A 26139-nucleotide genomic window follows, 5' to 3' on the forward strand; every position below is an offset into this window, starting at 1 on the left:
CTTGTTAAACAGCATCATGAGAAGCACTTTATCAAATGCATTCTAAAAATCCAAGCAAATGACATCCTCTGCCTTTCCTTTGTCCGATATGCTTGTTACTTCCTTGAAGAGTTCTATCAGATTTGTCAGGGAAGATAGCCTTTACAGAAACCATACTGACTTTGACATATTTTATCATTAGTCTCCAAGTACCCCAAAACCTCATCCTTAATAATGGACTCCAACACTTTCCCAACCACTGAGGTAGGGCTAACTGGCCTATAATTTCCTTTCTTTTGTCTTCCTCCCTTCTTGACGAGTGGAGAGATTTTCCAGTCCTCTGGGACTAAGCCAGAATCAAACGATTTTTGAAAGACCATGACCAATGTATGTGTTATCTCTTCAGCAACCTCTTCGAGGACTGCAGGATGCAGTACACCTGGTCCAAGTGACTTATCCACCTTAAGACCTTTCAGTTTTACTAGCACTTTTTCCTTTGTAGTAGCAATAGCGCTCAATCCTATCCCCAGACACTCACGGACCTCTGGCATACAGCTAGTGCCTTCCACAGTAAAGACTGAAGCAAAGTACTTATTAAATTATTTGCCATTTCTTTGTCCCCCGTTACAACCTCACCAGCATCCTTTTCCAGTGGTCCAATATCAATTCTCACCTCCCTTTCATTCTTTATATAACTGAAAAAACCTTTAGTATCCTGCTTTATATGATCAGCTTGTTTGCCCGTATATTTCATCTTTTCCTTTCTCATAGCTTGTTTAGTTGTCTTTTGTTGAATTTTAAAACCTTCCCAATTATCCAACTTTCCACTCACTTCTGCTACCTTATATGCCCTTTCCTTGACTTTTATGCAGTTTTTAACTTCCGTTGTTAGCCCTGCTGTTTGAGAACCTCTTCTGTGGGACATGTCTATCCTGAACTATTCCCAGAAACTTTTGCCACCTTCATCCCCACCAGTATACCCCTCCAATCCACCTGGGCAAGCTCCTCTCTCATAACTGTAAATCGCTTTATTCTACTGCAATACTGATACATGTGACTTCTGCTTCTCCCTCTCAAATTGCAGAATGAATTCAATCATATTATGATGACTGCCCCCTAAGGTTTCCTTTATGTTAAGTTGACTAATAAGATCTGGGTTATTACAAAATGCCCAATCTAAGATAACCTTTCCCCTTATAGGCTCAAGGGCAAGTTGCTCTAAATGCCAACTCATAAGCATTCAATAAAGTCCCTTTCTTGTTATCCAACAGCAACCTGATTTTCCCAATCCCTTTGCATATTGAAGTCCCCTATTACAATTGTGTCATTACTCTTAATACATGCCTTTTCCAGCTCCCTTTGCAATCTCAACTCCACATCTTGGCTATTACTTGGATGCTTATATATGATTCCCATTATGGCATTATTTTACCCTTGCAGTTTTTTAACTCTACCCACAAAGATTTGACTTTCTCTGACCCTATGTCATCTCTTTCCAAAGATGTAATTCCATTTCTTACCAGCTGAGCCACGCCACTGCCTATGCCTTCCTGCCTTCAATCCAAAGTATATCCTTTGATGTTAAACTCCCTTCTTTCAGCCATGCCTCAGTGATGCCCACAACAACATACCGACCAATCTCTAATTACACCACCGGTTTGTCCACCTGATTCCTAATGCTACGTGCATTCAAATACATCACCGTCAGTCCGGTATTCTTTGTCCTTATGGATTTTGCCTCTGTGGTACAATTTAACTCCTTGCTCTGTCTGTAGTTATTTTGAATCATTGACTTGTCCATCATCTATTGCTGCTCATCCTCAGCTCTATCATATTGGTTCCCATCCCCCCTGCCACATCAGTTTAACCACTCCCAGCTCTAGTTCTGATTTGGAATGACTCCAAGCAGAACAGGCAGCTCTGTACTAGATGCCCATGATGTGCTGTGACTCATTATCAGCAGCAGGAATATGCAATAGGCAGAGCAGACATTACACGAATGGATCAGACCTACTAAACCTTGTCATCAAAGGCGGTGGTTAATAAGTCAACTAACAGGAGTGGGAATCTCTAAGAATTCCCAACCTCGCTGACAGCAGAGATGGAATGGCAGTGCTTAAAAAAAGGATAAAAAATATCCACAGCCATGCCCAGCATGAAGTGCCAAACCAGCGATCCATCTCAGCACCATGGAATCTTGCCTCTAAACAATTCAATTCATTCTATATGATGCCAAGTGACAACTGATTACAACAGACACAGCCAAAACCATGGGACCAAACAACATCCCTTTGAAGACCTGTTCCCTAGAATCAATTATCCCTCTATTCAAGCTATTACAGTTCAGGAACAATATGCAATGTGGAAAATTACACAGACATATTGTGTTCACAAAGAGCCAAACTAATAATTTTCTCCTAAACAGTCCATATCCTTGGGATCATTATTGACTCGAATCTAGATTAGGACAGGACAGGACAGAGTGGTACCCGGTTGGTAAGTGACTCATCAACCGACAGCCCAAAGCCATTCTGCCATCTGCAGGGAACAAGTAAGGGCCTTGATGAAATGATTCCATCAGCATCAACACCTCTCAAGTAACTTGTCTCTGAACAGGTTTAATCAGCTCTCTTTATTGGCACCAGATCACTGCACTAAACATTCACTCCCTCAATCTCACACTCTTCATAGGCTCCCTTTCCTCTTTCATCATATCCTTTTTCTGCTGTCAGCCCAGCCCTAATTTCAGAGACCACTCACTTCAAGTTCAAGTTTATTGTCACTCAATCATAGGCATGTATACAGCTAAATGAAACATCATTCCTCTGGGGTTAAATCACAAAACACAGTACATATAGTCACACAGACCACATATAGTTACGATCCAGCACACACAGTCACAAGATAATATTAGCATAAGTCCCTGGGTGACATGGTCTGATGATTGTAAAGGTTGGTGAGGTACAATGTGCATGATTATGTAAGGTGGTATAATGTGATTGACACTATTATAATTTTAAAAAAATAAAAGATTCCTCCTTGGCTTTAAAGATGAGCTCAGTGTCAGAGGAACCATGTTCCTGATTCCTGCCAGCTCCACTCCCTGTCTTCACTGTCCGGTGCATTAGAACTGATGACCCCTCTGAAACATAGTTATTTGAGAAGTTGGAGAGGTGTGGATGAAATGGAAACGGTGTAGAGGAGCTGCAGATTTAAATCCCTGATGCCTTATGCTACTTGAAGTGCTCCCTGGCAGTTCCATGTACAGTATGAGGGGATATTGGCCATATGGACCAAAATGTCTGCTTCAACATTCCATCATGGCAGAATTATTAGCCCTCTCAACCAACTTTCCTGCTCTCTCCTCATATCCTTCCTTGCCATTATCAATCAAGAACTTATCAACCACTGCTTTAAATATAATCAATGTCTTGGCCTCCACTGCCATCTGATGCAAAGAATCCCACAGACTCACCACCCTCTGGCTAAAGAAATTCCTCCTTTCTCCGTTCTAATTGGATGACCCTCTATTCTGCAGCTGTGCCTGTCAGGGAGTATTCTGAAGTGATGTGAATAAGGCAGATGTTAATTCACGTGAGAAAGTCTTCACTTCCTCATGTGAGTTGCAAACTGAAAGCAGTAAATTGACATTAAAATCACCCATTGTACACTCTGTGGAGCATAGGCTGCCCATAGACAAAGCGAGATGGTTTCTAAAATGGCGACTGTGAGACATTTGCATATGTGCCAGCCGAAGCTTAAAACAATGGGGTTGCGTTAATCGGCCTGCAGCAATCCAGGCAGCTATGGGCTTAAACACAAGACAGTCTTCGCATGCTGGAAATCCAGGTCAGCACACACAAAATGCTGAAGGAATTTAATAGGTCAGGCAGCATCTATGGAAATGAAAAAACAGACAATTTTATCATGGCCCCCCACTTCAGCACTCACTGTGGGTTAAGTAATTTGCCCCATTGTAAATGGGTTCAAGTAAGGTTGCAATTAGCAAATATATTTGCACATTCAGAATTCTCTCACTGCAGATATGTATGAAGCATTGTCAACCCAAAATATTGAAGTAACTGATGTAATTGTTTCTGTTGAAACTGTAATGAAACACCACTGTTACATTTGATTTTAAGGGTATAAAAATATTCTGTATCTTTGGGTTTGTGAGCCCCTACCGAGATTGACTCCCGATCCATTCAGACCTTTCAGTATTCAATAGGTTTCAACGAGATTCTCCCTACCTCATCAACTAAACTGCAGAGGGTAGAGGCCCAGGGCCATCAAAAGCTCCACATATGTTAGCCTTTTATTCCTTGAGTTATTCTCATGAACCTCTTTTGGAGACTCTCCAATGCCAGAATATTTTTTCATAGATAAGAGGCAGAATACTGCTCACAGTTCCCCAAGTGTGGTCTGACCAATGCTTTATAAAAGCATCAGCATTACGTACAGTACTTGCTTTAACATTTTAGTCCCCTTGAAATGAATATTAACATTGCATCTGCCTTCCTCATCACCGTCTCAACCTCCAAGTTAACCTTTAGGGAATCCTAAACAAGGGCTCCCAAGTCCCTTTACTACTCAGATTTTTGAATTTTTTCCCCACTTAGAAAATAGTATACATGACCGTAACTTCCCTACACTATATTCCATCTGCTACTTCTTCATCCAGTCTTCCAATCTGTCTAAGTCCTTCTACAAACTCCCTGCTTCCTTACAGCAATCTGCCCCACTGCCTATCTCCAGACTGTCTGCAAACATGGCCACAAGGCCATCAATTCTGTCATCAAATCATTGACCTATAATGTGAAAAGAACATCACTAGTCATTGGCACCCAACCAGAAAAGGCCTGATTTATTCCCAATCTTTTCCTCTTTCCAGTCAGCCAATATTATGTATCTCCATGCTAGAATCTTTCCTGTAAGACCATGGTTTCTTAACTTTCTAAGCAGCCTCATGTGCAGTACCTTGTTAAAGGACTTCTGAAAAACCAAGTAAACAATATCCAGTGATTTTGTCTATCCTGCCTGTTATTTCTTCAAAGAATTCCACAGACTTGTGAAGTAAGTTTTCCCTTTAAGGAAACCATGCTGACTTTGACCTATTTCATCATGTGCCTCCAAGTACACCGAAACATCAGCATTAATAATGGACTCCAACATCTTCCCAACCACTGTGCTCAGGCTAACTGGCCTATAATTTCTTTTCTTCTCTCTCGCTTCATTCTTAATGAGTGGAATGATATTTTTAATTTTCCAGTCCTCCAGAACTAATCACAAATCCAGTGATTCTTGAAAGATCAGAACTAAGGCCTACACTATTGCTTCGTCTAGTATTCTAAGAGCCCTGGAGCGTAGTCCACCTTGTCGGGTGACTATCTATCTCCAGATCTTCCAGCTTCCCAAGAACCTTCTCCTTAGTAATAGCAAATAGACTCACTTCTGCCCCCTGAGACTCTCAACATGGAAACTTCTTCATGACACAAACAATTTCCAGGGAGAAAACATCTGACTTCTTCAGCTTTGCTTTCGTGATCCCCAATGAGACAAACATTTTGGTAGATTTTAGCTCCACCTAGAAAGTATATAAACAACTAGAACAACACCTTGTAGAGTTACTCAGTTAACCAGCCATCTGAGGTGCAGCTGGAATTCTGCACAGCATCATGAGGTGAGTCACATCTTCACTTTACAGAATGTTTACCAATGCTAGGAGATTTAAAAGTGACATTAGCATGGATATCTGGATCAGTCAGATTTAATGTGATCTGTTTCTGCACATGAAGGCATCAAGAAAAGGTGCTGGTGGTCATTCAGCATAAGGATTTTGGATCTGATCCCAAGTTCGTGATCTGGGAACTTTAGCTTGATCCTGGGATCAGAGACCACTGGAGTGGGATGAGCCCACAGTATGTGTGCACTTAGTTTGATAATAATTTGAAACAAGGCCTGTGGTGCTAAGCTGATTGGGAGTGAGGAAAGCAAACATTACGTGAAGGGGCATATCCCCTGAATAGATGACATGACTTTTAAGTTCCGCAGTGGGGAACTGACTTTTCCCAGTTGGCTGCATTCAGGGAAATGCAGGAACAGTGACTGAGAGACTAAAGTTTACAGCTATTGCTGAGAGGTGTAGTGAGCTAAGCAGATGGGGATTAAAAGCTGCAAAGGATCATTGGCAAAAAGGTGAATAGGAAAAACTGAAGAAAATGAAATATGCTGTGAAAAATATGGATACTGGTGAAAGAGCAGAGAAATACAGGGAAATTATGACACATAGCAGACAAATAACTGATGTGACCAACAGAAACATAGCCTTAACCTCAAGGGATGTTGGAATCTATATTTGTTGTGCTACTTCTGTAAAAATCACTCAGTAATTTACAATGGTTGAGTTCTCGGGTTTATTCTGGTTATGATACTTCAAACATCAGACTCTGACCTCAGAGACTCCTTCGAAGGAGGCTGGTCCTGAAAGCACTAATTGTGAAGACAGGTCATATAGAAAAGCTGATATTTACCTGGATGTTGGAGATTACAATAACAGATTTGATAAGACCACTGAGAAAACCCTCTGATGAGGCAGTAATAATAATGGACAATGCAAGTGTGTGCAAGTCACAGAAGAACTGACCAACAAGTGGGACAGATATCTCACTGTCTGTTCGAGTGTGTCCATAGCTAACTACTTCATCTTCTGTTATTATACCACCGTAGCCCTAATTTTAAACCCCAGCATCATTTGGATAGTCCAGGTCACAAATTGCAATGAGCTCCTTGGGCATTGATTTCAGAGCACTTGGAACCTGTTCTCAGTCAGGCAATCATTATTATTAAGTAGCGCTTGAAAATAGCTGGCATTATGGGGGACCAGCTGCCAGCATCACCTTCCTTGCAGGTATCTCACACAACACTGTAACGCGGAAATAAAAATAGGAAATACTGCAAGCACTCAGTAGATCAGTTGACATCTGTGGAAAGACAAGGAGAGTTAATGCTTCAAGCCTGAAACCTTCATCAGGTCCCTAATAACTCAGTATGGCTTACTGATCCAAGCTTATTTTGCTCTTTCTCAGTTTACTTTTTTCTGTTCTGTGCACACACTGGGCGTTTAATTCCCTTATCCTTACTCTCTTGTCTCAGATGCCCATTACCTTTCCACAGACAGATTTATTGTGGTAAAAGCCTTTGACCTCTCTGTCTGTACATACCATGTAGTCAACATTATGAGCTCTCCACATAAGTAGGCTTATTTTCAGATTTGGTCACTATCAGGCATTTGATTGTTCTGGTCCACGTCATATACCTGGAGGTTGTCCCATTCACTGTTTACCCATTATTACACAGGCCATTTGTTCAGTTGCATGGGGTGTTTTAACATGGAGTTTTGCTTCCTCCTGGTCATAGCATTTTCAGACAAAGAGTCTTTTATCTGATGGTGGAGCTTCAGTTGCCTGATAAGTCCATTAGATCCCCTGAGGAGAGCTTGGCAAACTGTCAGCCTCATCACAAGTTGTCACTGAAATGCAGAAGTCATGTATTTAGTCTGATAAAGCGAGGTATACCGTATGGAAACACGTAATCACCTTTTAACTTTGTTTTCCCAGCTTCTGAATCAGAAATTGCCTGGTCCTTAACTGGGAAGGATCCCTTCCCCGGAATGCCAGTGTATGCCACTTGGCCTCAGAGTCCAAAGCCCATTCTGAGTAATGCACACAAAATGCTGCTCAGCAGGTCAGGCAGCATCTATGGAAGAGAGTGAACAGTGAACAGTGTGCATTACCACATGGGACAACTGTCACTTACTTGGTCAGATCCTGTTCCACTAACATCCCAATAAGGAAGCTGCTTAGATCCCGTTCTGCTATCAGAGCTTAGTCCTGCACATGGGCTCATCAGACCGCAACTAAAATGTTAGCGGTTAAGTGAAGTTTGGATGGATACCTGGATGGAAGCAGTATGGAGCGATATTATCCCAATGCAGACCGGTGGGAATAGGCTGTTTAAATGGTTTGGCATGGACTAGATGGGCCAAAGGGCCTGTTTCTGAGCTGTTCTTTGCCATGACTCTAACTCTCTAACTCAGCTCAATACAATAGTTTGCAGTGAAAGCTATTCTGTTTGTGCTGGGCCCATTAATCTTGAGCTGTTTAATTTGCACCTTGGGACGATCTCTGAAGAAGCAGCCACTGCTTGCATTTGCCATGAGCTACATTCTGTGTCAGCCAGTCATCCCAGCTCCTTCAGAGGAAAGAAAGGAGTCTGAGCTGCAATTGAGGGGTAGCAGTGGTTGCACACCATAAGGGCAAAATACTGGCCCTGATTTGCCCAAGGTTATCAAGGCAGGAATCACCTCTAGGAGTGAACCTGGCCAATCGGAGTGTATTACACAGATGTTGATATAAGAATGTGAGACATTAGAAGCAGGAGTAGGCCACCAGACCCTCAAACCTGATTTACATATCTCTAGTGACTCAATCTTCTTTGCCCTCTGAGATAACAAATTCCACGGATTCACTGTCCTCTGACAGAAAAAGTTAGCCATTTTAAATGGCTACCCCATTAATTTGTAACTTGGACTCTCCCATTAGTGGAAACTTCTTAATATCCACCCTATCACGCTGATATATTTCCATGAAATTGCTCATCATTCTTCAGAACTCTAAAGTAGTGGTCACCAACCTTTTTAAGTGCGAGATCCCCTACCTCCGCCTCAGTGAAAGACGAGATCGACTAGTTACATGCATGCAAACTGGGCAGAAAAGACTGGAAGTAAAACCCCACAACCCAGAAGTAGAAATGATGTATAAACACTAGAGCTACCTGCACTTTTTTTGCACCACAGACCAGTTTAATATTGACAATATTCTTGTGGACTGGCTGACAGGGGGCGGGGAGTTGTTAAACACGATGGGATTACAGCAATACTCGAAGGGGGTTTCTTATGTCCAATCTATTCCACAATGTAGTTTTCATGGCTCTCAGCGCTTAGCTGCTGTCCCGTGCTGCTCATGTTTTTTCCCACTAAAAAAGCTCCATGGGTTCGTCTTTAAGTGCAGAGTTCTTGGACTCAGGGTACTGAAGCAGTTTTGAGGGCTTCATTGCCTCATTAGACAGCCTCCCGCCCAACTGCCGCCAGACGCCTTGGCCAGGTGCGGCTGGTCACGGGTGGGGTGAGAGGACACGGTCGGGGCCAGAGGTCCCCACACTGGGGCCGTGGTGGTCGCAGTCCGGACAGAGCAACCGACCGAGCGAGGAGAGCGACAGGCCCGCACCCACCCCCCTTGTAGGATCTATCGGCCGACAAAAGTTTGTTTCAGTAGATCGCAGCACGGTAGCTGCTCTGCTGCTTATGAAACGCTGAGCCCGAATTAGGTCATCTGCGAATATTGTAGCACCGGGTTCCCCACGAACATTCAGTGTGCGAAACAGGTTTAGAGGCGGCGCCCATCTGTCTGCGCTCCAGGCCAGTAACAATGGTACTTACCGCCAGCTGCGCAAGGGTATCACTGCGTTTAGGTGTCTGATGACCTCGTGTGGGTTCAAGTTCAACAGTGGGCGTGACAGGGAATGAGGAAAGGTGCAGCTGACTCATATTGTTTCCTCGCGACCCAGTGGTTGGGGACTACTGGAGTACACTGTGTAGTGTGTGGCGGGGGAGCTACACACATGTACACTGGGCAGAAACAACGGAACTAAAACCCCGCAACCTGGAAACAGTCTCTCAACAGTATTTGTGTATTTATTTTTCTTTTTTTTCCGGGATCTACTGGGAAAGTCTCAAAGATCAACCAGTCGATCGTGATCGACTGGTTGGTGACCACTACTATAAAGTATATAGATCCAGCAAGATTAAGTTACTGATGATTATAATTAACAGAAAATTTCAAACTCAGAATCTAGAGAGGAGCTCAATTTCAGTCATCTATGATGATAACTAGCATGGTATTGGGGCAATACAGAGCAGTCAGGGAAAAATTATTTTAAGCATAAAATTGATGTATCCTGTTCAAAAGAGAGCAATAATAGCATTCAGCAGCAGTAATGAGCCCTGGGAGATAAAGTGAAGGTAATTGAAATGGAAGAAGGTTTATGGCAAATCTCTGGAGCTGGATCTTGTTAATGACAATAAGATTACTGAAAGCACTGGAGGGAACTGGAAAAGTAGCATTTTCAGTAACAATTATGCTAACATTACAAATTCAGTACAATTATAGTTGTATTCAAACAACAACAAAAAAACACACGACCTGAACTGTGTTTATCGGGATGTCGATGCACTTTAATGACAATTATGCACCCTAGAGAATAAAGTTTGTCAAACTAAAATCTGGTTTGGATTTAAGATGCAGTTTCCAACTTATGTGGTTCTTTTATTCTCTGCTTCTAATGAAACATTGAAGTTACTAGTGGAATAATACTCTGAAGATCCATGAATTATATATTGAAGTTTATTGATGTCAGTGAGCAGAGCAGAAAGGAATTAAAACCTACAAAGCATCATAATGGTTAATGCAGATGAAGCAACTGCAGAATCTGGAGTTCAGGGTGGAGAAATGTGGAGAAGCTGGTAGTTGTAAAGGAATAGTGAAACAGAAAGAAAGAATTAATCCCAGTGACTGATAATCAAAGTGAACACCAGGAAGGGAGTCTTCAATTGCAAGGAGAGCTTTGTGCACCTTTGGTTACTGTACCTGATCAGCAACCACAATAATGAACTGAGCCAGAGAGCATAGACATGGATCCTATTGACTGTAGGATTGACAATATTAAAATTTGGTGCCTCGTTCTACAACTGGACTGATAGTTACTTGAATGCAGGGCATTTGGAAAGACCTTCCCAAGTTTAAGATGCTAAATAACTTGATGAATCTGACATGAGAATTGCATTACAACAGGCCATAATCCTAACTTTAGGTCTCAACCAATCAGGGTCGATGTCAGCCAACAGAATTGCATCAAGGGGAGTGGGGAATCTTCACAATCAGAGTTTTGCCCAGCAATCTCCTGATCTCAGTTTTTTTCACCAACTACTGATCTGCCAGTAATATGATCCATCTGTTGTGTGCACTCCCAATAGGAGAAAATCCTCATAGTCCTTCCTCGTCCAATCCCTCCTCCAATCAATTGCCCAGTATCCCTTCCTGTCCATGGACTGACCCACATATCATTTCCCAACCTAATATTCCTTCCCAACCCCGGCCACCAACCTCCTTGCCTGACGTCCTTCACCAACCCCACTCTTCCCTCCCAAGACGTATTCCTTGTTCCATTACTTCCAACATTTATAGCTTCAGGCTTTAACATGAACGGTCAGATTCTCCCCACACTCATGATCATCTGCGTCTGTATTTGGTTGGATCAGTTGTCAGTGCTACGTTCCCCAAAATTATCACATTCACCTTTGTTGTCTCGATCTCCAACAACTGAATCTGTCTTACTGATCCACTCATGCTCTTTCTCAGTTTATGATTCTGTGTGCACAGATCGAGTTCAGATCCCCTTCGTCATGTTACTTGTATCACCTACTGGTCCTGCACTCACCGCTTCCTCTGACTTCTATGTACAGTCTACCTCCCCTCTACTCTTCAGTTCTGATATTGAGTCTTGACCCAAATCATTAACCATTCTTTTACCTCCACAGTGTTCGACCTGTGGAGTTCCTTCAGCAGATTGCTTTTTTTGCTCCAGATTTAATCGTCTGCAGTCTCTTGCACCTCTGTCACCTTTACCCTATTTTTCACAATTCCCCGCACCAAGGAGGAATTATTCTAGACTCTCATTCTGGACATACCACTAGTTCTTGTACTGGGCTCTCCTGAGAGACAGACATCTTTCACAGACTTGACTGTGACAGTATCAAGCGTAAGATAATGTTGATTTCATTTTACTCTTATCACTTTTACAATCGTTTGTCCAATTTGCTGTGATGTCAGCATTGCAGAAACAGTTCAAAGTCTAAGCTGAGTTCATTGCACAAGTGCTTGCACTGAGTGGCCACTTTATTAGGTACACCTGCTATTATCTCACCAGCCTATAATGTGTCAGCCCCTCAAATGCACAAAAGCATGGTGTTTTCATAGCATCAGCAGTAGCTTTAGGCTCTTCCTTGAGACTTTTGGTCACAGCTTCACTATTGGCGTTTTTTTCTGATGATGGGTTTCATCTGTTGGAGACACTGGCTGATCAGCCTTTCTACCAATTGCTTCTGAAATTTAACAGCCATGATTTCTGATAGGGAGACAACTGACTGACATGGTGCCACAAAGTTGTTTTTTTCCATTCCTTTTCCCAGCTACTGAGTTAATGATGTACATTACTGGCCCAACCTTTAAATGACAAATTGGAATGTAAATATCTTCTGCTCTATTGCATAACTTAAAAGACATTCATTCAGCATTATCTGAACATAGTCATTATTTTCATCTGGCTGCCTTGGATTATTGGTTGGTATCTAGAACCATAACTGAATTCCACTGGCTTAATCATCATCTGGTAGAATCTGGTCTGACCAGGCAGAGATTGAACTGTTCTGCACCCATTTTTCTCTGCCAATGCCCCAGCTCAGGAATTCAGAATTTGTTAATTTTGATAATCTAAGCATTTAGCAGTTAGGATGGATAATCGATTGAACATCAATAATCTTTGATTACTTTGTACTTACATGCAGCAACACTCTGAAGGAATCCCTGTTTGAGAAATTCCGCCAGCTTCAGTGTCACTTCACATGGAATCCACAGAAGGACAACACTGACGTCAGTAACATGAAGCTTAGATTACAAGATTCTATAAAACTTGGTGTAAAATATCAAGCCACATCCTACAACCATCTTGCTTTTGTAAACTGTCAGCAAGGTGACTATGAAGAAGCAATTCAAAACTTAAAGGAAGCTGAAAAGATTCTGAGGGAGGAGTACAAAGATGAATTTGAAAGAAGAAGCATCATCACCTATGGAAACTTTGCCTGGGTGCATTACCACATGGGACAACTGTCCGAGGCCCAGTCCTATCTCGACAAGCTGGAGATGATCTGTAAACCGCTCAGTGATGGCCCTCGCTATACAGCAATGATACCCGAGGTGTACGGGGAGAAGGGATGGTCATTGTTAACTTTTGGTAATATTGCTTACTATGAGGAGGCAAAGGAATGTTTTGAGAAGGCTTTGGAGGAAGATTCTAATAATGTGGAGTGGATTATGGGTTTTGCTACTGCTCTTTATCGTCTGGAAACATTTTCTTTTGTTCCAAAGAATCAGGAGCAGAGTCAGCCAGTGAAGTATCTGCGACTGGTGCTGGAGCTTGACCCAGATGACACGGTGGCCATGGTTATGTTGGCCCTAAAGCTGCAAGAGTTCAATGACTCAGAGAACGCAAATGAATTAATTGAAGAAGCCTTGAGGAAGACCGCAGATCTTCCATATGTGCTTCGCTATGCAGCAAAGTTTTACAGAATAGGACGAGATGTTGATGCCGCAATAGGCCTGTTGAAGAGAGGTTTAGAAATTACTCCAAGCTCATCCTTCTTACACCACCAAATCGGTATATGTTACAGGGAAAAACTGTTCAGTCTGAAAAAGAAAACAGGCAGCAACTATCCTGGCAGATCTGCATTTCAACAGAAAGCTGAGTTGATCAGTAAGTGCAAATATCACTTTGAAAAGGCATTTGAGCTGAAATCAACATTTATTATCGCCAAACTGGATTTTGCAGGAATCTGCTTAATAAATAGCGAAACAGACCGAGCAGAGGAGATCTACAACAGTCTGCTGAGCTTGAAGGATCTTGCTCCAGATCATAAGCAGGCACTAGCTTTACAAGTTGGATTATTTGAACTGCACCACAAAAGATCTGAATCAAACGCCATCGTCTATTTTCTGGACGGACTTAAAATCTATCATGGAAGTAAACAATGGAAGCTCTGTGACAGTAACTTGAGGAAGATCTTAGGAAAACAAATTGAGAGGAATCCAAGAAACAGCAAAGCCTTTGGTGTTCTTGGGATGGTGCACCAGCTGGCTGGGGAGAAGGATGAGGCTATTGAATGCTTTGAAAAGGCCTTGGAATATGATCCTGGCAATTAAGAATATCTCAATGCACTTTCTGAATTATGTCCTTCTACTTAGGCTCTAGATATCCAAACAGATCCAGGTGTACTGTGCCTGTGGAAAGGTCTTTCCCCAAACACTTCTCACTATTTGAGTTGACTATGCAGATAAGTTTTACAAAGAACAGGGAAATGTCGATAGAGCAATAGTGCTTTTGTAAAGAATTTTAGAATATACTCCAAATTCTGCATCCATACACCACCAGTTAGAATTAGGTTACAAAATCAAACTTTTCTGCCTGACTAAGAACAGGGGCAGCAGAAATCCCCTCATGTTCCATGCATCGGAGATATGAACTGATCTGTCACTGTGAGCGTAACTTTGAAAATACATTTGAATTCAAACCATCAATATTTTCTGCAAAAGTGGATTTGGCCAAAGTCCTCTCAAAGATTGCTGAATCAGAAAAAGCAAAACAAATCTGTAACAGTTTACTGAGCTTGGGAAGGTGTGAAGCTCTAATGAAAAATGGACAATTCATACACAGTGTGGATTATTTGAATGGAACAACATGAAATCTGAGTCATGTGCTGTCAGCCATTTTCTGAAGTCACTGAAAATCCAATGTGGCAAAGACTGGAAAATCTGTTACAATAAATTGAGAGAGATTGCAACAATGCAAATTGATTGGGAACCAAGAAACAGCAAAGCCTTGGGTGTGCTGGGGTTAACGTACCAGATGGCCGGGGAGAAGGTGAAGGCTATGGGATGCTTAGAAAAGGCCCTGGATTTTGATTCTAGTAATGAATATCTGAGTGCTCTTTGTGAATTATGCCATTCAGTTTTGGCCAGATAACAAATCCACATTCAATAAGAGTAATTTCATATGGAGATGACAACTAATCCTATTTCATCCAGTTCACACTGGTTTCTGGTCTGTCATATCTGTGAATACATGTCTCTAATGTAAATGTAATACTTTAGAATGCATTTGAATATAAGCAAATTCTTAAAAGCGGAGAAACTCAACTGTCTCTTTTTGTCAATTGAACTGTAACAAAACAGGGTGGCACAGTAGTGTAGTGGTCAGCACAACACTTCATAGTATAGGTGGCCCAGGTTCAATAATCACCGCGTAAGGAGTTTGCACGTTCTCCCCTTGGCTGAGTATGTTTCTTTTGAGTGCTTTGGTTTTCTCTTGCTGTCTAAAGACATACCAATTGGTAGGTTAAATGGTCGTTGTACAGTGTCCCCGATTAGCCTAGGGTTAAATCAGTGGACTGCAGGGCAGTGTGGCTTGAGTGGCCAGAAGGGCCTATTCCTCACGGTATCTCAAAAATAAATAAATATTTTGTATTATGTTTCATTATACTGTATCAACAAAAACTCTCCACTTTGGACACTGATTTCTCTTGACTTTCTGAACTTTTTGTAATACCTGCGGTTACTATTTCAACTGAAATAGCTTTTGTTTAATGTATTCAATATGAAAATGCCACCACATGCAGAAAGTCAGTGAAACCCTGATTTGCCCAACGTACCGATGAACAAAAGAACACTTAAAGAGAGGTTATTCTCCTTTTTCTTCCAGGTACAAGCCATCTGCTTTTTACCAAGGGACTTACAGCTAAAGAATCACTTTCATTTTGTATATATACTTTCCCTTAACAGCATTGTTAACAAGATGTAACACCAGAGAATGAATATTAAAATAACAAAAAGACCTACTTTCAACGTGTCATTCACTGTGCTGGGACGGTGTGTTACAGAATCAGTGTAGATGGAGTGAGCCATTCAGAGAGGTGAGTTGGGGCAGTGGAGTTCTCATGGCCTTGATGCGAGAATGGATCGCTCTGGGCGCCAAGCTGGTTTGAAGAGCTTGAGAGCGGTTTCAGACTGGGTGGGAAAATCTGGGACTGGGGTGAGTCGCTGGTCTGCGTGGTCTAGGCCCGAGCCCTTCGCTGTGGCCAGGTTCTAGTGCGAGGTATAATCTACTGTATATTCAATTTAAAAGCTGGCCCAGATTGAAGGCGAGAGCTGATTTTGCCCACTCTCCATGATGTTCACTCTCTCCAGGGTGTCAGAGCCTTTTGCTGCCCCATTGTTTGGTCAATTTTAATGCTGGCCCAGATAAACTGAAAAGGCAAGTTGTCGGATCCGATGTGAGAGCCGATTTCAGTTGTTCTGTGTGATGGTCACTCCCCTCTCCATGGCAATGAAGCTATGAAGCCAGGCCCTGATGCTATGCTGCATGTCTGCTAATATGCTGAGCGAGGCTTTGGGCCTACACCAGGCTGCTCCAGTGTTTGGATCTGAGGACTCAGTTTGGTTTCGAATGTTGTCATTTCCTTGAATTGTTTTCACAATTTCTGTTATTTATTCTCCTGCACATTGGATGTTCGTCTTTTATTTTTTTTTCGTTAATTAAGTTCTTTTGTGTTTATTGTTATGTGGGTACTCGAAGTTCCAAAGTACAGAAGTCTAGGGACAGTGCTGGTGAAAATGGTCAGTCTGGATGTGTACTTCATGGTTAGCATGGACAAGGTACACAGAAGCTCCTAAAATTCCTCTCCATGCCTCAACGACATTCAGCAGTTCAACCAACATTCACTCCAACTTCTAGTTCTGACTTAAAACTTAACCCCTTTTCCTGGTGAAACTGTAATTCCCTCGTGCTACCGCATAACTCGTGCATGGAATTTACGGGCCGCAAAGTGGGCTACATTGTGAAACCAACATCGGGAATGTGAAGCTGACAAATTCCTTAAAGAGGCAGTATTCACCCTTTCTGTGGAGAGAGCCAAGTTGGCACCCACAGTACCTCTGAATGCTGCATGAGAAACATATTCTGATTTACATCAAACTTGAAGGAAAATTCAAATTCTTTATTTCAATAAAAAAGACACTCCCTGTTCATAACCACCAAGTGAAGATATATCCCACTCCACTAAGTCAGGAATCAAGACACCCACCCTTACTCCATACTACCAGGCTCCAATTACCCCTTTGTTACCTCTCTTCTCAAACTGTCTCTACCTATCCTCCTAGCTCCACCCAAAACCTCCCCCATTTTGTTCCATCTGTCCACCACCCCTTCCACTTAAACATTTCACCTTTCACCCTTAACCCATGTCCCCTTGTTCAAGTCTCACCCATCATCAGTGAAAAAAGCCTGCTTGCATTTACCCCATCTATACCCCTCATAATTTTATAAACCTCTATCAGATCTCCCTTCACACTCCTATGCTCCAGGGAATAAAGTCAATAGACAATAGACAATATACAATAGTCCTAACATACTCAACATTTCCCTACAACTCCGATCTTCAAGACCCCGCAAAAACCTTGGAAATTTTCTCTGTACTCTTTCAATTTTATTGATATTGTTCCTGTTGGTAGGTGATCAGAATTGCACATAATATTCTAAAGTAGCCCTTACCAACGTCTTATACAACTTCTACAGGACATCTCAACTCCTGAAATCAGTGCTTTTGTTTAAATTTCATAAATTGCCAGACTTCAGTGGACTTCTCAAAACAGCTTTATCTCACTAATGTTATTGAAGTTCTCAATCTTCTAGACATTGAGTCTGAGTACTGGTGGCTGTCTGGGGAAAAGCACCACTTCTCTGTACCGAGATCTGGAGCTACGCTCAGGCTGCTGGCAAAAAAACGAAAGTCTGCAATAGTGGGAGAGCTCAACGTCTGGTAATAAAACCAAGTCCACCATCAGTGTAACAAAGCAACAGATCAGCTGCCTTGGCTGTTCAGGAGACACATTTCCATCTTCATCACCTGAATCAATTCTTCATATTGGGTTACTGATCTGAAACATTCTCCTTCCTCAGACACAGACTGACAGGCTGAGCATTTCCAGGTTTTAAATGCCATAATTATAAAAAAAGTCTTTAAATGGCAGCTTTCATACAGTTAGTAAGTCTACTATTCATGGGATTGCTGGTCAGACCTGCATCAAGTGATCTGAGATGGAATTCATGATTACGTTTTTTCTCTCTTGCAGCAACACACCGGGAGATTTATTGAAAGAGAAGCTCGATCAGCTGCAGTGTCACTTCACATGGAGGCCACAGAAAGAAACTATTGACGTGGAAGATGTGGTGTTCAGATTGAAAGATTCTATCAATATGAATTTGAAGTATAAAGCTCAGTCCTACAACCAACTCGCTTTTTAAAATTGTCTACAGGACAAATGCGAGGAAGCGATTGGAGATTTAAAGGAAGCTGAAAAGATTCTGATGGAGAACCACAAAGATGAATTAGAAAGAAGAAGCATCATCACCTATGGAAACTTTGCCTGGGTGCATTACCACATGGGACAGCTGACCGAGGCCCAGTCCTATCTCGACAAGCTGGAGATGACCTGTAAACCGCTCAGTGATGGCCCTCGCTATACAGCAATGATACCCGAGGTGTACGGGGAGAAGGGATGGTCATTGTTGGGTTCTGCTGCTGAATACTATGAGGAGGCAAAGGAATGCTTTGCAAAGGCTCTGGAGCAAGATCCTGACAACACGGAGTGGATAATGGGATATGCAACCGCACTTTCTCGTCTGGAATCACTTTCTGGAACCCCAGAGAGTCGTGATCAGAGTCAGTCAGTGAAGCATTTCCAACGAACACTGGAGCTTGATCCAGATGATGCTGTGGCCATGGTGCAGTTGGCTCTAAAATTGCAAAGTTTATGGCAAAATGATGAAGCACCTGAATTAGTTGAATAAGCTTTGCAGAAGACCTCTGATCTTCCATATGTGCTTCGCTATGCTGCAAAATATTATAGACAAAGGGGATCTGTGGAGAAAGCAATCGAGCTCTTGAAACAAGCATTGGAATTAACTCCACACTCTGGTTTCTTACCCCAACAGCTTGGATTGTGCTACAAAATTAAGCTTTCGTAATCCTGAATTTTTGCAGAGAGCTGAGTTGATCAATAATTGCAAGTATCATCTTGAAAAGACTTTTGATCACTGTCGAAGGTCATTTATTAGAGCACAACTAGACTTTACAGACATCTGCATAACAAATGGGGAGTATTCCAGAGCAGAGGAGACTTACCATGGATTGGTGGATTTAGTGGACATTCATCCAGAGAATATGCAGAGCATTTGTCTGGAAGCTGGGTTATTTGAACTGTACCAGAAAAATTCTGATACAAATGCTGTTCGCCTCTTCCTGAAAGGAGTGAAAATTGAACATAACTCAAAAGAACGGGAAAAATGTCACATGAATTTGAAGAAGTGGGCAGATAGGAAACTTAGAGTTAATGCACATGACAGCAAGGCTCTTGGTGTCAAAGCATTTCTGTATCAGATGGATGGGAACATGGATGGAGCAACTGAATACTTTGAGAAGGCTTTGGAGTTTGATCCTGGTAATGAGGATGTAGTGTTCTCGCTCAGGTGTAAGATAATGCTGAACTAAACACTGAGGTAAACCGTAGTCAATGAAAACAGGATCGTAGTAAGATTAACCATTTACTGTTCACTCTTCCTCATTAACGTATGGTGAAAACTGTTGATAAAACAATACAAGATTTGTACAGTATTTGTTTCCTTCTTGATATTACATTTACATCGTAAATACTTGCAAAAGTAAAACTACAACAACTACATTACATTAAAGTGCAGCATACAGTCAGAATCTACCTAAGCCATTGACTGCTTTAAATACACTTCAACACAAACTATCTGCAACTCTTTAACTATTGAAAACATAAACCTTATCAACCATCATTACTTTTAACAGAATCAGAGTTAACATTTTAATTCAACATATCGATTATCTCATGAACTTACGGCGTTGCTTCACTATGTTTCTAGTGCGTAGAAAGACAACTTTTCTTGTGCTGATCTCGCACATCTGAGCTCCCTCCTTCCCGTTTCTCTAAACCGGTATTTTCCCACAGGACGCGGCGAAACCAGATGTGACGTCATCTCATGCCGCGATATATCCCAGACAATGAATTTACTTTAAACAATCCTAACTTTAACTAGAAAAATGCTAATAAACAAATTACTAAAGCGAAAATATTATAAACTAAACAAATGCCATAAAGGCAGCACAGAGGAATATGTGAGTGCTCTTTCTCAGTTACATATCTGAGCACCACTGGGATGTTAAAAAGATGCATTTCCATCTGATCTGAGGATAGGTTTGGTGTGGTGCTGTTTTACTAGTTATATCCTCAGCGCCTTTTCTTACTCATTAGTGTTCAATTTTCAAAAATTGTCTTCTGTAGTTATACCTAATTATTGTGTTTCTTTTAAACATATTAATTCCTCAGTACTCGGCACAAACTGAATTTAGTTGTGCTTCTCTGGACTCTGGAAAGATGGGATTTGGGATACTGCAGCAAGTGGAGTTAAATAAAGCTGGGTGGCAGTGTGAAATGTGAGGAGGATGTTATGAGAATGCAGGATGACTTGGACAGGTTGGGTGAATGGGCAGATGCCAGGCAGATGCAGTTTAATGTGGATAAATGTGAGGTCATCCACTTTGGTGGCAAGAACAGGAAGGCAGATTATAATCTGAATGGTGTCAAGTTAGGAAACAGGGAAGTACAATGAGATCTAGGTGTTCTTTTTCATCAGTCACTGAAAGTGAGCATGCAGGTACAGCAGGCAATGAAGAAAGCTAATGACATGTTGGCCTTCATACCAAAGGGTGTTGAGTATAGGAGCAAAGAGATCCTTCTGCAATTGTACAGGGCCCTGGTGAGACCACACCTGGAGTATTGTGTTCAGTTTTGGTCTCCAAATTTGAGGAAGGACATTCTCGCTATTGAGGGAGTGCAGTGTAGGTTCACAAGGTTATTCCCTGGGATGGTGGGACTGTTAAAGGTTGAAAAATTGGAACAACTGGGCTTGTATACACTGGAATTTAGAAGGATCAGAGGGGATCTGATTGAAACATATAAGATTATTAAGGGATTGGACACGCTAGAGGCAGGAAACGTGTTCCCGATATCGGGGGAGTCCAGAACCAGAGGCCACAGTTTAAGAATAAGGAGTAGGCCATTTAGAACGGAGTTGAGGAAAAATCTTTTTCACCCAGAATGTTGTGGATCTGTGGAATGCTCTGCCTCAGAAGGCAGTGGAGGCCAATTCTCTGGATGCTTTCAAGAAAGAGTTAGATAGAGCACTTAAAGGTAGCAGAGCCAAGGGATATGGGGAGAAGGCAGGAACGGGGTACTGATTGTGGATGATCAGCCATGATCGCAACAAATGGTGGTGCTATCTCGAAGGGCCAAATGGCCTACTCCTGCACCTATTGAATATTGTCTATTGTCTAAATGAAAAATCAAACATTTTTCTACATTGATTTGTTTGACCTATTAATCATTGAATGTATCTTACTTTTCACCTGTATTCTGATGTATAAATTTAACACTGGAAAGATTTTTTGAGTGTGATTGTATCTCAAAGATCATTGTAATATATCCTCTAAGGGTATGTCTAGTAATTAAAACTTCAAAGCCGAGGTTGGTCTTGTCTTGACACAACATAATTCCAACCGTCTGAGTGCACCGGAGGAGTGTCTGAGAAGGCGAATGACCTGTGAGTGACAGTGGAGGAGTTTTGGGAATAATTCATGGAATTTCAACAAGATAATATTTTTAACAAAAAATGGATGAGAGTTTTTATTCTTTGTAATTATCAACCAAGGACAATATATCTGCAACACAGCAAACAAGATTTTGTGTGACAATGGACTCATAATGGAACCAGAAGATGGATCATGCCTTTGTCCTGACCAACGGTGTTGGTATAGTGATAGCCAAAAGACATTCCTGTGATGTGCATGGGCTTGGCTGCTGATAAGGAGATAAACCTGTAATTAAACAATGGAAATCAGATACGGTTATATGTTAAGTGAGCTATTGTCCCATAAAATTTTTAATGGTGTGGAAGAATGAGAAGGGAGATGCAGAAAGGAGAAAAGAGAGCATATGACCAACAGCTCGGGATCAATCATCTGAAATTTCAAAGAGAGAAGGTGTCATCGCCAATTAACTGGACACTTGCTCCTCTGTCGCCACAGTAGCACAGTGGTTAGCACAGTTGGGGCATCAGAGTTCAGAGTTTCATTCTGATGCCGTGTATAAGCAGTTTTTCCATTCCTCCTCGTGAATACGTGAGTTTCCTCCGGATGCTCCGCTTTTCCTCCCTCATTCCAAAGTCAAACCTGTCAGCAGGCTGATTTGTCGTTGTAAACTGTCCTGATATTACGCTAGGGTTATATAGGTGTGTTGTTGGGTGGTGAGTCTCATTGGGTCAGTAGGGGCTGTTCCATGCTGTATATCTAAATAAAATATAATTATACTTCATTTACTTGTGCACAAGGAGAAGAGTGTGTCTCCTGTCACCACACTGTTCTGAAGTCTGAACAGAGGAATGTCATTTTTATACAGAATTGACTAGCAGGTACAGATGTTGACCATTCCCGGTGGTAAAACGTTTTAATTCTGATTCCCATTCCCATTCTGACATTCCAGTTCACAGTCTCCACTTGCAGCCACCCTCAGGATGGAGGAGCAACACCTTACATTCCACCTGGGCAGCCTCCAACCGGATGGTATGAATATTAATTTCTCTTTCTGGGGAGAAAAAATTCCCACCCCCTTCCCTCTTCTTCTATTCCGCACTCTGGCCTCTTGCCTCTTGCCAGCATCTTATGTGCATTGATTTGTTGAAGCTGTGTATGTTTGAATTTCTTACTTGAAAATCAGTAACCATTCACAATACAGGTGTTTAACATCAATAGAAAATACCATCTAACAATTGATAATTCTTTAAATTTAGTAACATAATTATTTCTTCGTTGGTGTGTGCTCCTTGAACATTTCTATTAAATTCTTACCTTATCTCTGTCAGCCAAAATAGCTTGAGATCACAGCAGTTAAAATGGAAGCTACATTATCAGATACCTTTCTTGCCTAAGTTGTCTGTATCTATTGACAATCTGTCTTTGCCTGGACATTTTGTCAACCCTTGTCTTGCCTCAACTTCCACAAAGGGGCAGGCTGTTGTCGGTTTACAAGTAACACAAGGACTGATCGGAAAGTGCTGAGTGCTCAGCCGTACTTTGATCATTTTCAATATAATGCACACCGTGCTCTGCCAGTCACCACTTAGAAATGTTATGTTTCATATTTCATGTTTCTGTTCAGCTCTTTATGAAGAAGAAGGCCAGTCACCCCATTGAATTAATGCCGACAGCAAACTCTCCCATCAGAATTTATTCTCCTCTGACCCTTCTTCGTAACATGTTCATTCATCTCTCTTTGATTCTCCTTCCAAAAGTTACGCTGCAGGCAATTTACAACAAACAAATAAATGATCAATTGAAGGAAATTGGAGCACACAACCACACTGCTGCAATGCCAGCCCTTAACACTCCTTGCAGGTAGGTAGGAGCTATGGGGATGTGGTAGATTGACACAAACCCAAGGGGACCAGGCTCAGTCAATGAGCTGAAGTGGTAGACTTGTCTGAAGAACCTCCCAACATCATGCCCACAACAGTAAAGTTGACAAGGGTTATGTATTTTGTCCATATTGACATTTTGTCCATCAGAGACTCAGGTGCAGGGTTTCGTATCATTGGACCAAACCAATTTTTTTTAAAGAGACAGGATCAGCAATTGTAAGTATTCAGTGTAACTGTGAGTCTGTCCAATTTTGTGGGATGGTGTAATATCCAAATACTGGAGCCATCTCAGTCAGAGGAAAAAAAAGGAAGAAGTTCAAAGTGAGTAAGAATATGATGAAAAGAATAATGGACAATTGCCTAAAATTTGAGTAACACACAGAAGAACTCAACAGGTCAGGCAGCAGCTATGGAAAAAAGTACAGTCGACATTCCAGGCCGAGTATCTTTGGCAGCACTGGATAAAAAAAAATTTAAAGTGGGTGACGGACAAGAGAAACACAAGGTGAGAGCTGAAACTGAGAAGTGGAGGGGCAAAGTAAAGAGCTGGGAAGTTGACTGGTGAAAGTGATACGGGAGCTCTGATATGTGGGGATAGGAGGCTATAGAAGAAAGTAAAGGGGTGAGGAGTATCAGAGGCAACTGACGTGCAGGGAGGTACGATGAGAGAAGGAAAAGGGGATGGGACTGGTGACGGAGAGGGTTGTAGGGGAGACATTACCAGACGTTCGAGAAATCGATGTTCATGGCATCAGGTTGGAGGCTATCCAGACGGAATGTAAGGTGTTGCTCCTCCAACCTGAGTGTGGTCTCATCGCAACAGTAGGGGAGGGCAATGGACTGAACTATCGGAATGGGAATGGGAAGTGGAATTAAGATCTGGGAGATCCCACTTCTTCTGGTGGTTGGAGCATAGGTGCTTGGTGAAAAGGTCTCTCGATTTACGTCGGGCCTCAGTGATATAAACGAGCCCACAGTGGGAGCACTGGACACTAGATTGACCCCAGCAGACTCACAGATGAAGTATCGCCTCACCTGTAAGGACTGTTTGGGGCCCTGAATGGTAGTGAGGGAGGAGGTGCAGGTGGAGGTGTAGTACTTGTTCCCCTTGCATGGATAAATGATAGGAGGGAGATCAGTGGGGAGAGTCGAATGGACAAGGAGTCAAGCTGGGTTTGTACACTGTGGAAAGCAGAAAGTGGGGTTGAGGGAAAGGTTTGACCGGTGGTGGGATCCCGAGAGAGACGGTTGAAATTCCATAGAATTATGTGCTGGACGCAGAGGCTGGTTGGATAGTAGGTGAGGACAAGAGGAACCCTAACTCTGGGAGGCTGGCGGGAGGATGGGGTATGAGCAGATATGCGGGAAATGGAAGAGACGAGGTTGAGGTCTACGTTGATGGTGGAGGAAGTGAAGCCACTTTCTTTGATAAATGAGGACATCTCCTTCGTTACAGAATGAAAAGCCTCAGTCTGAGAGCAGATGCAGTGGAGATGGAGGAATTGAGTGAAGGGATGGTGTTTTGACAAGTTATAGGGTGGCAAGAGTGTTAGTCCAGGTAACTGTGAGAGTCGATAGGTTTATCATAGATAAGCCGTCTCCAGAGATAGAGATGGTGAGATTGAGAAAGGGGAGGGAGGCAGCAGATTTATAATAGACAATTGATTAACTGTCTCAAATTTGGATCCTCCTCTTCTGCAATAATGACATCTGGTCCAGGGCTCTCCCACTCTTGGAAACATCCCCTCCTGGTCCATGGTTTCTGGGCCTTTCAATACTCAATTGTTTTCAGTGAGATTCTCCCTGCATCCAAATTCCAGCACGTACAGGCCCAGATCCATTAGAAACTTTTCATATATTAACCCTTTCATTCCTGGTATAAATAAATCCCCTCTGAACACTCTCCAATGCCAGCACATCTATTCCTAGACATGGGGTCCAAAACTGCTCACAATACTCCAAAAGCATTCTGACTGTTGCCCTAGAAGGACTCAGCATCACATCATTACTCTTTTTCCAAACTAAGATTCCCAAGTAACTCAGCAAATTACAGCATTCGGGGCATGGATTTTGAATGAAACCTAAGATGCCTGGCCTCAGAAAAACCTGGCGAGTGGTGCGACCATTTGGTGTGGGCAGAGGTCACCCTAACACCTTACAGCATTCAGGGCAGGGGACGTCACTGTTCAACTGCTGGTTTGGCTATACTCCGCCACCCTTTCTAGAACAGGAGGCTGAAGTTGGGGTTCCTGTGGCCAAAGATCCCATCCAACACTACAATCAGAAATGGACCAGGGCAAGAGAGACTTGGCTGGTCTCTACCCAGAAGGTGGAATCCAAGGCAAGCTGAAGGAGAAGACGGTCCTGCTTTGCAGTGTGGGCAAAATGTCTGGCTGTCCACTCAGGCCTTTTCTCTCCGGGAGGAGTCTAGAAATTTGGCATCCAAGTTCATTGCACCTTTCAAGGTCCTCAAGAAAGTAAACCTGGTGCTATACAGCTCCCCAAGACCATGAAGATCAAACCCACTTTCCACATCTCTCAATTAAAACCTGTCTGATCCAGCCCCTGAGGGGTAGATTTAAAAGTTGGGGGGAGGGGAGTGAAGGCCACTGGGTGGGAGATGAAACCTGGAAGGGGAGGGATGAAGTAAAGAGCTGGGAA

At 42.3% G+C, this 26139-nt stretch overlaps 1 protein-coding gene and 1 pseudogene across 1 annotated transcript; both read left to right on the forward strand.

Annotated features, from left to right (window-relative positions):
• The first annotated feature begins 357 nt into the window (after nt 1-357).
• On the forward strand, nt 358-14121 carry LOC132379825 (interferon-induced protein with tetratricopeptide repeats 1-like). The gene is made up of 5 exons (XM_059948105.1): nt 358-366; nt 3518-3533; nt 5604-5659; nt 7132-7166; nt 12659-14121. The coding sequence occupies exons 1-5, from the start codon at nt 358-360 to the stop codon at nt 14067-14069; spliced, it is 1527 nt and encodes a 508-aa protein (XP_059804088.1). The 3' UTR covers nt 14070-14121.
• Nucleotides 14122-14709: 588 nt separating this feature from the next.
• Nucleotides 14710-23254, forward strand: LOC132379826 (interferon-induced protein with tetratricopeptide repeats 1-like; annotated as a pseudogene).
• Nucleotides 23255-26139: the final 2885 nt, after the last annotated feature.

This window comes from Hypanus sabinus, chromosome 22, assembly GCF_030144855.1.
Source record: "Hypanus sabinus isolate sHypSab1 chromosome 22, sHypSab1.hap1, whole genome shotgun sequence".
NCBI lineage: Eukaryota > Metazoa > Chordata > Chondrichthyes > Myliobatiformes > Dasyatidae > Hypanus > Hypanus sabinus.

Bases quoted from the DNA above. Each gene is read 5' to 3' on its own strand.
- LOC132379825 (XM_059948105.1), top strand. The intron at 5,660-7,131 runs GTGAGTCACATC...CTCTTGTCTCAG, and splicing joins ATTCTGCACAGCATCATGAG to ATGCCCATTACCTTTCCACA. The intron at 7,167-12,658 runs GTAAAAGCCTTT...ACTTACATGCAG, and splicing joins CCACAGACAGATTTATTGTG to CAACACTCTGAAGGAATCCC.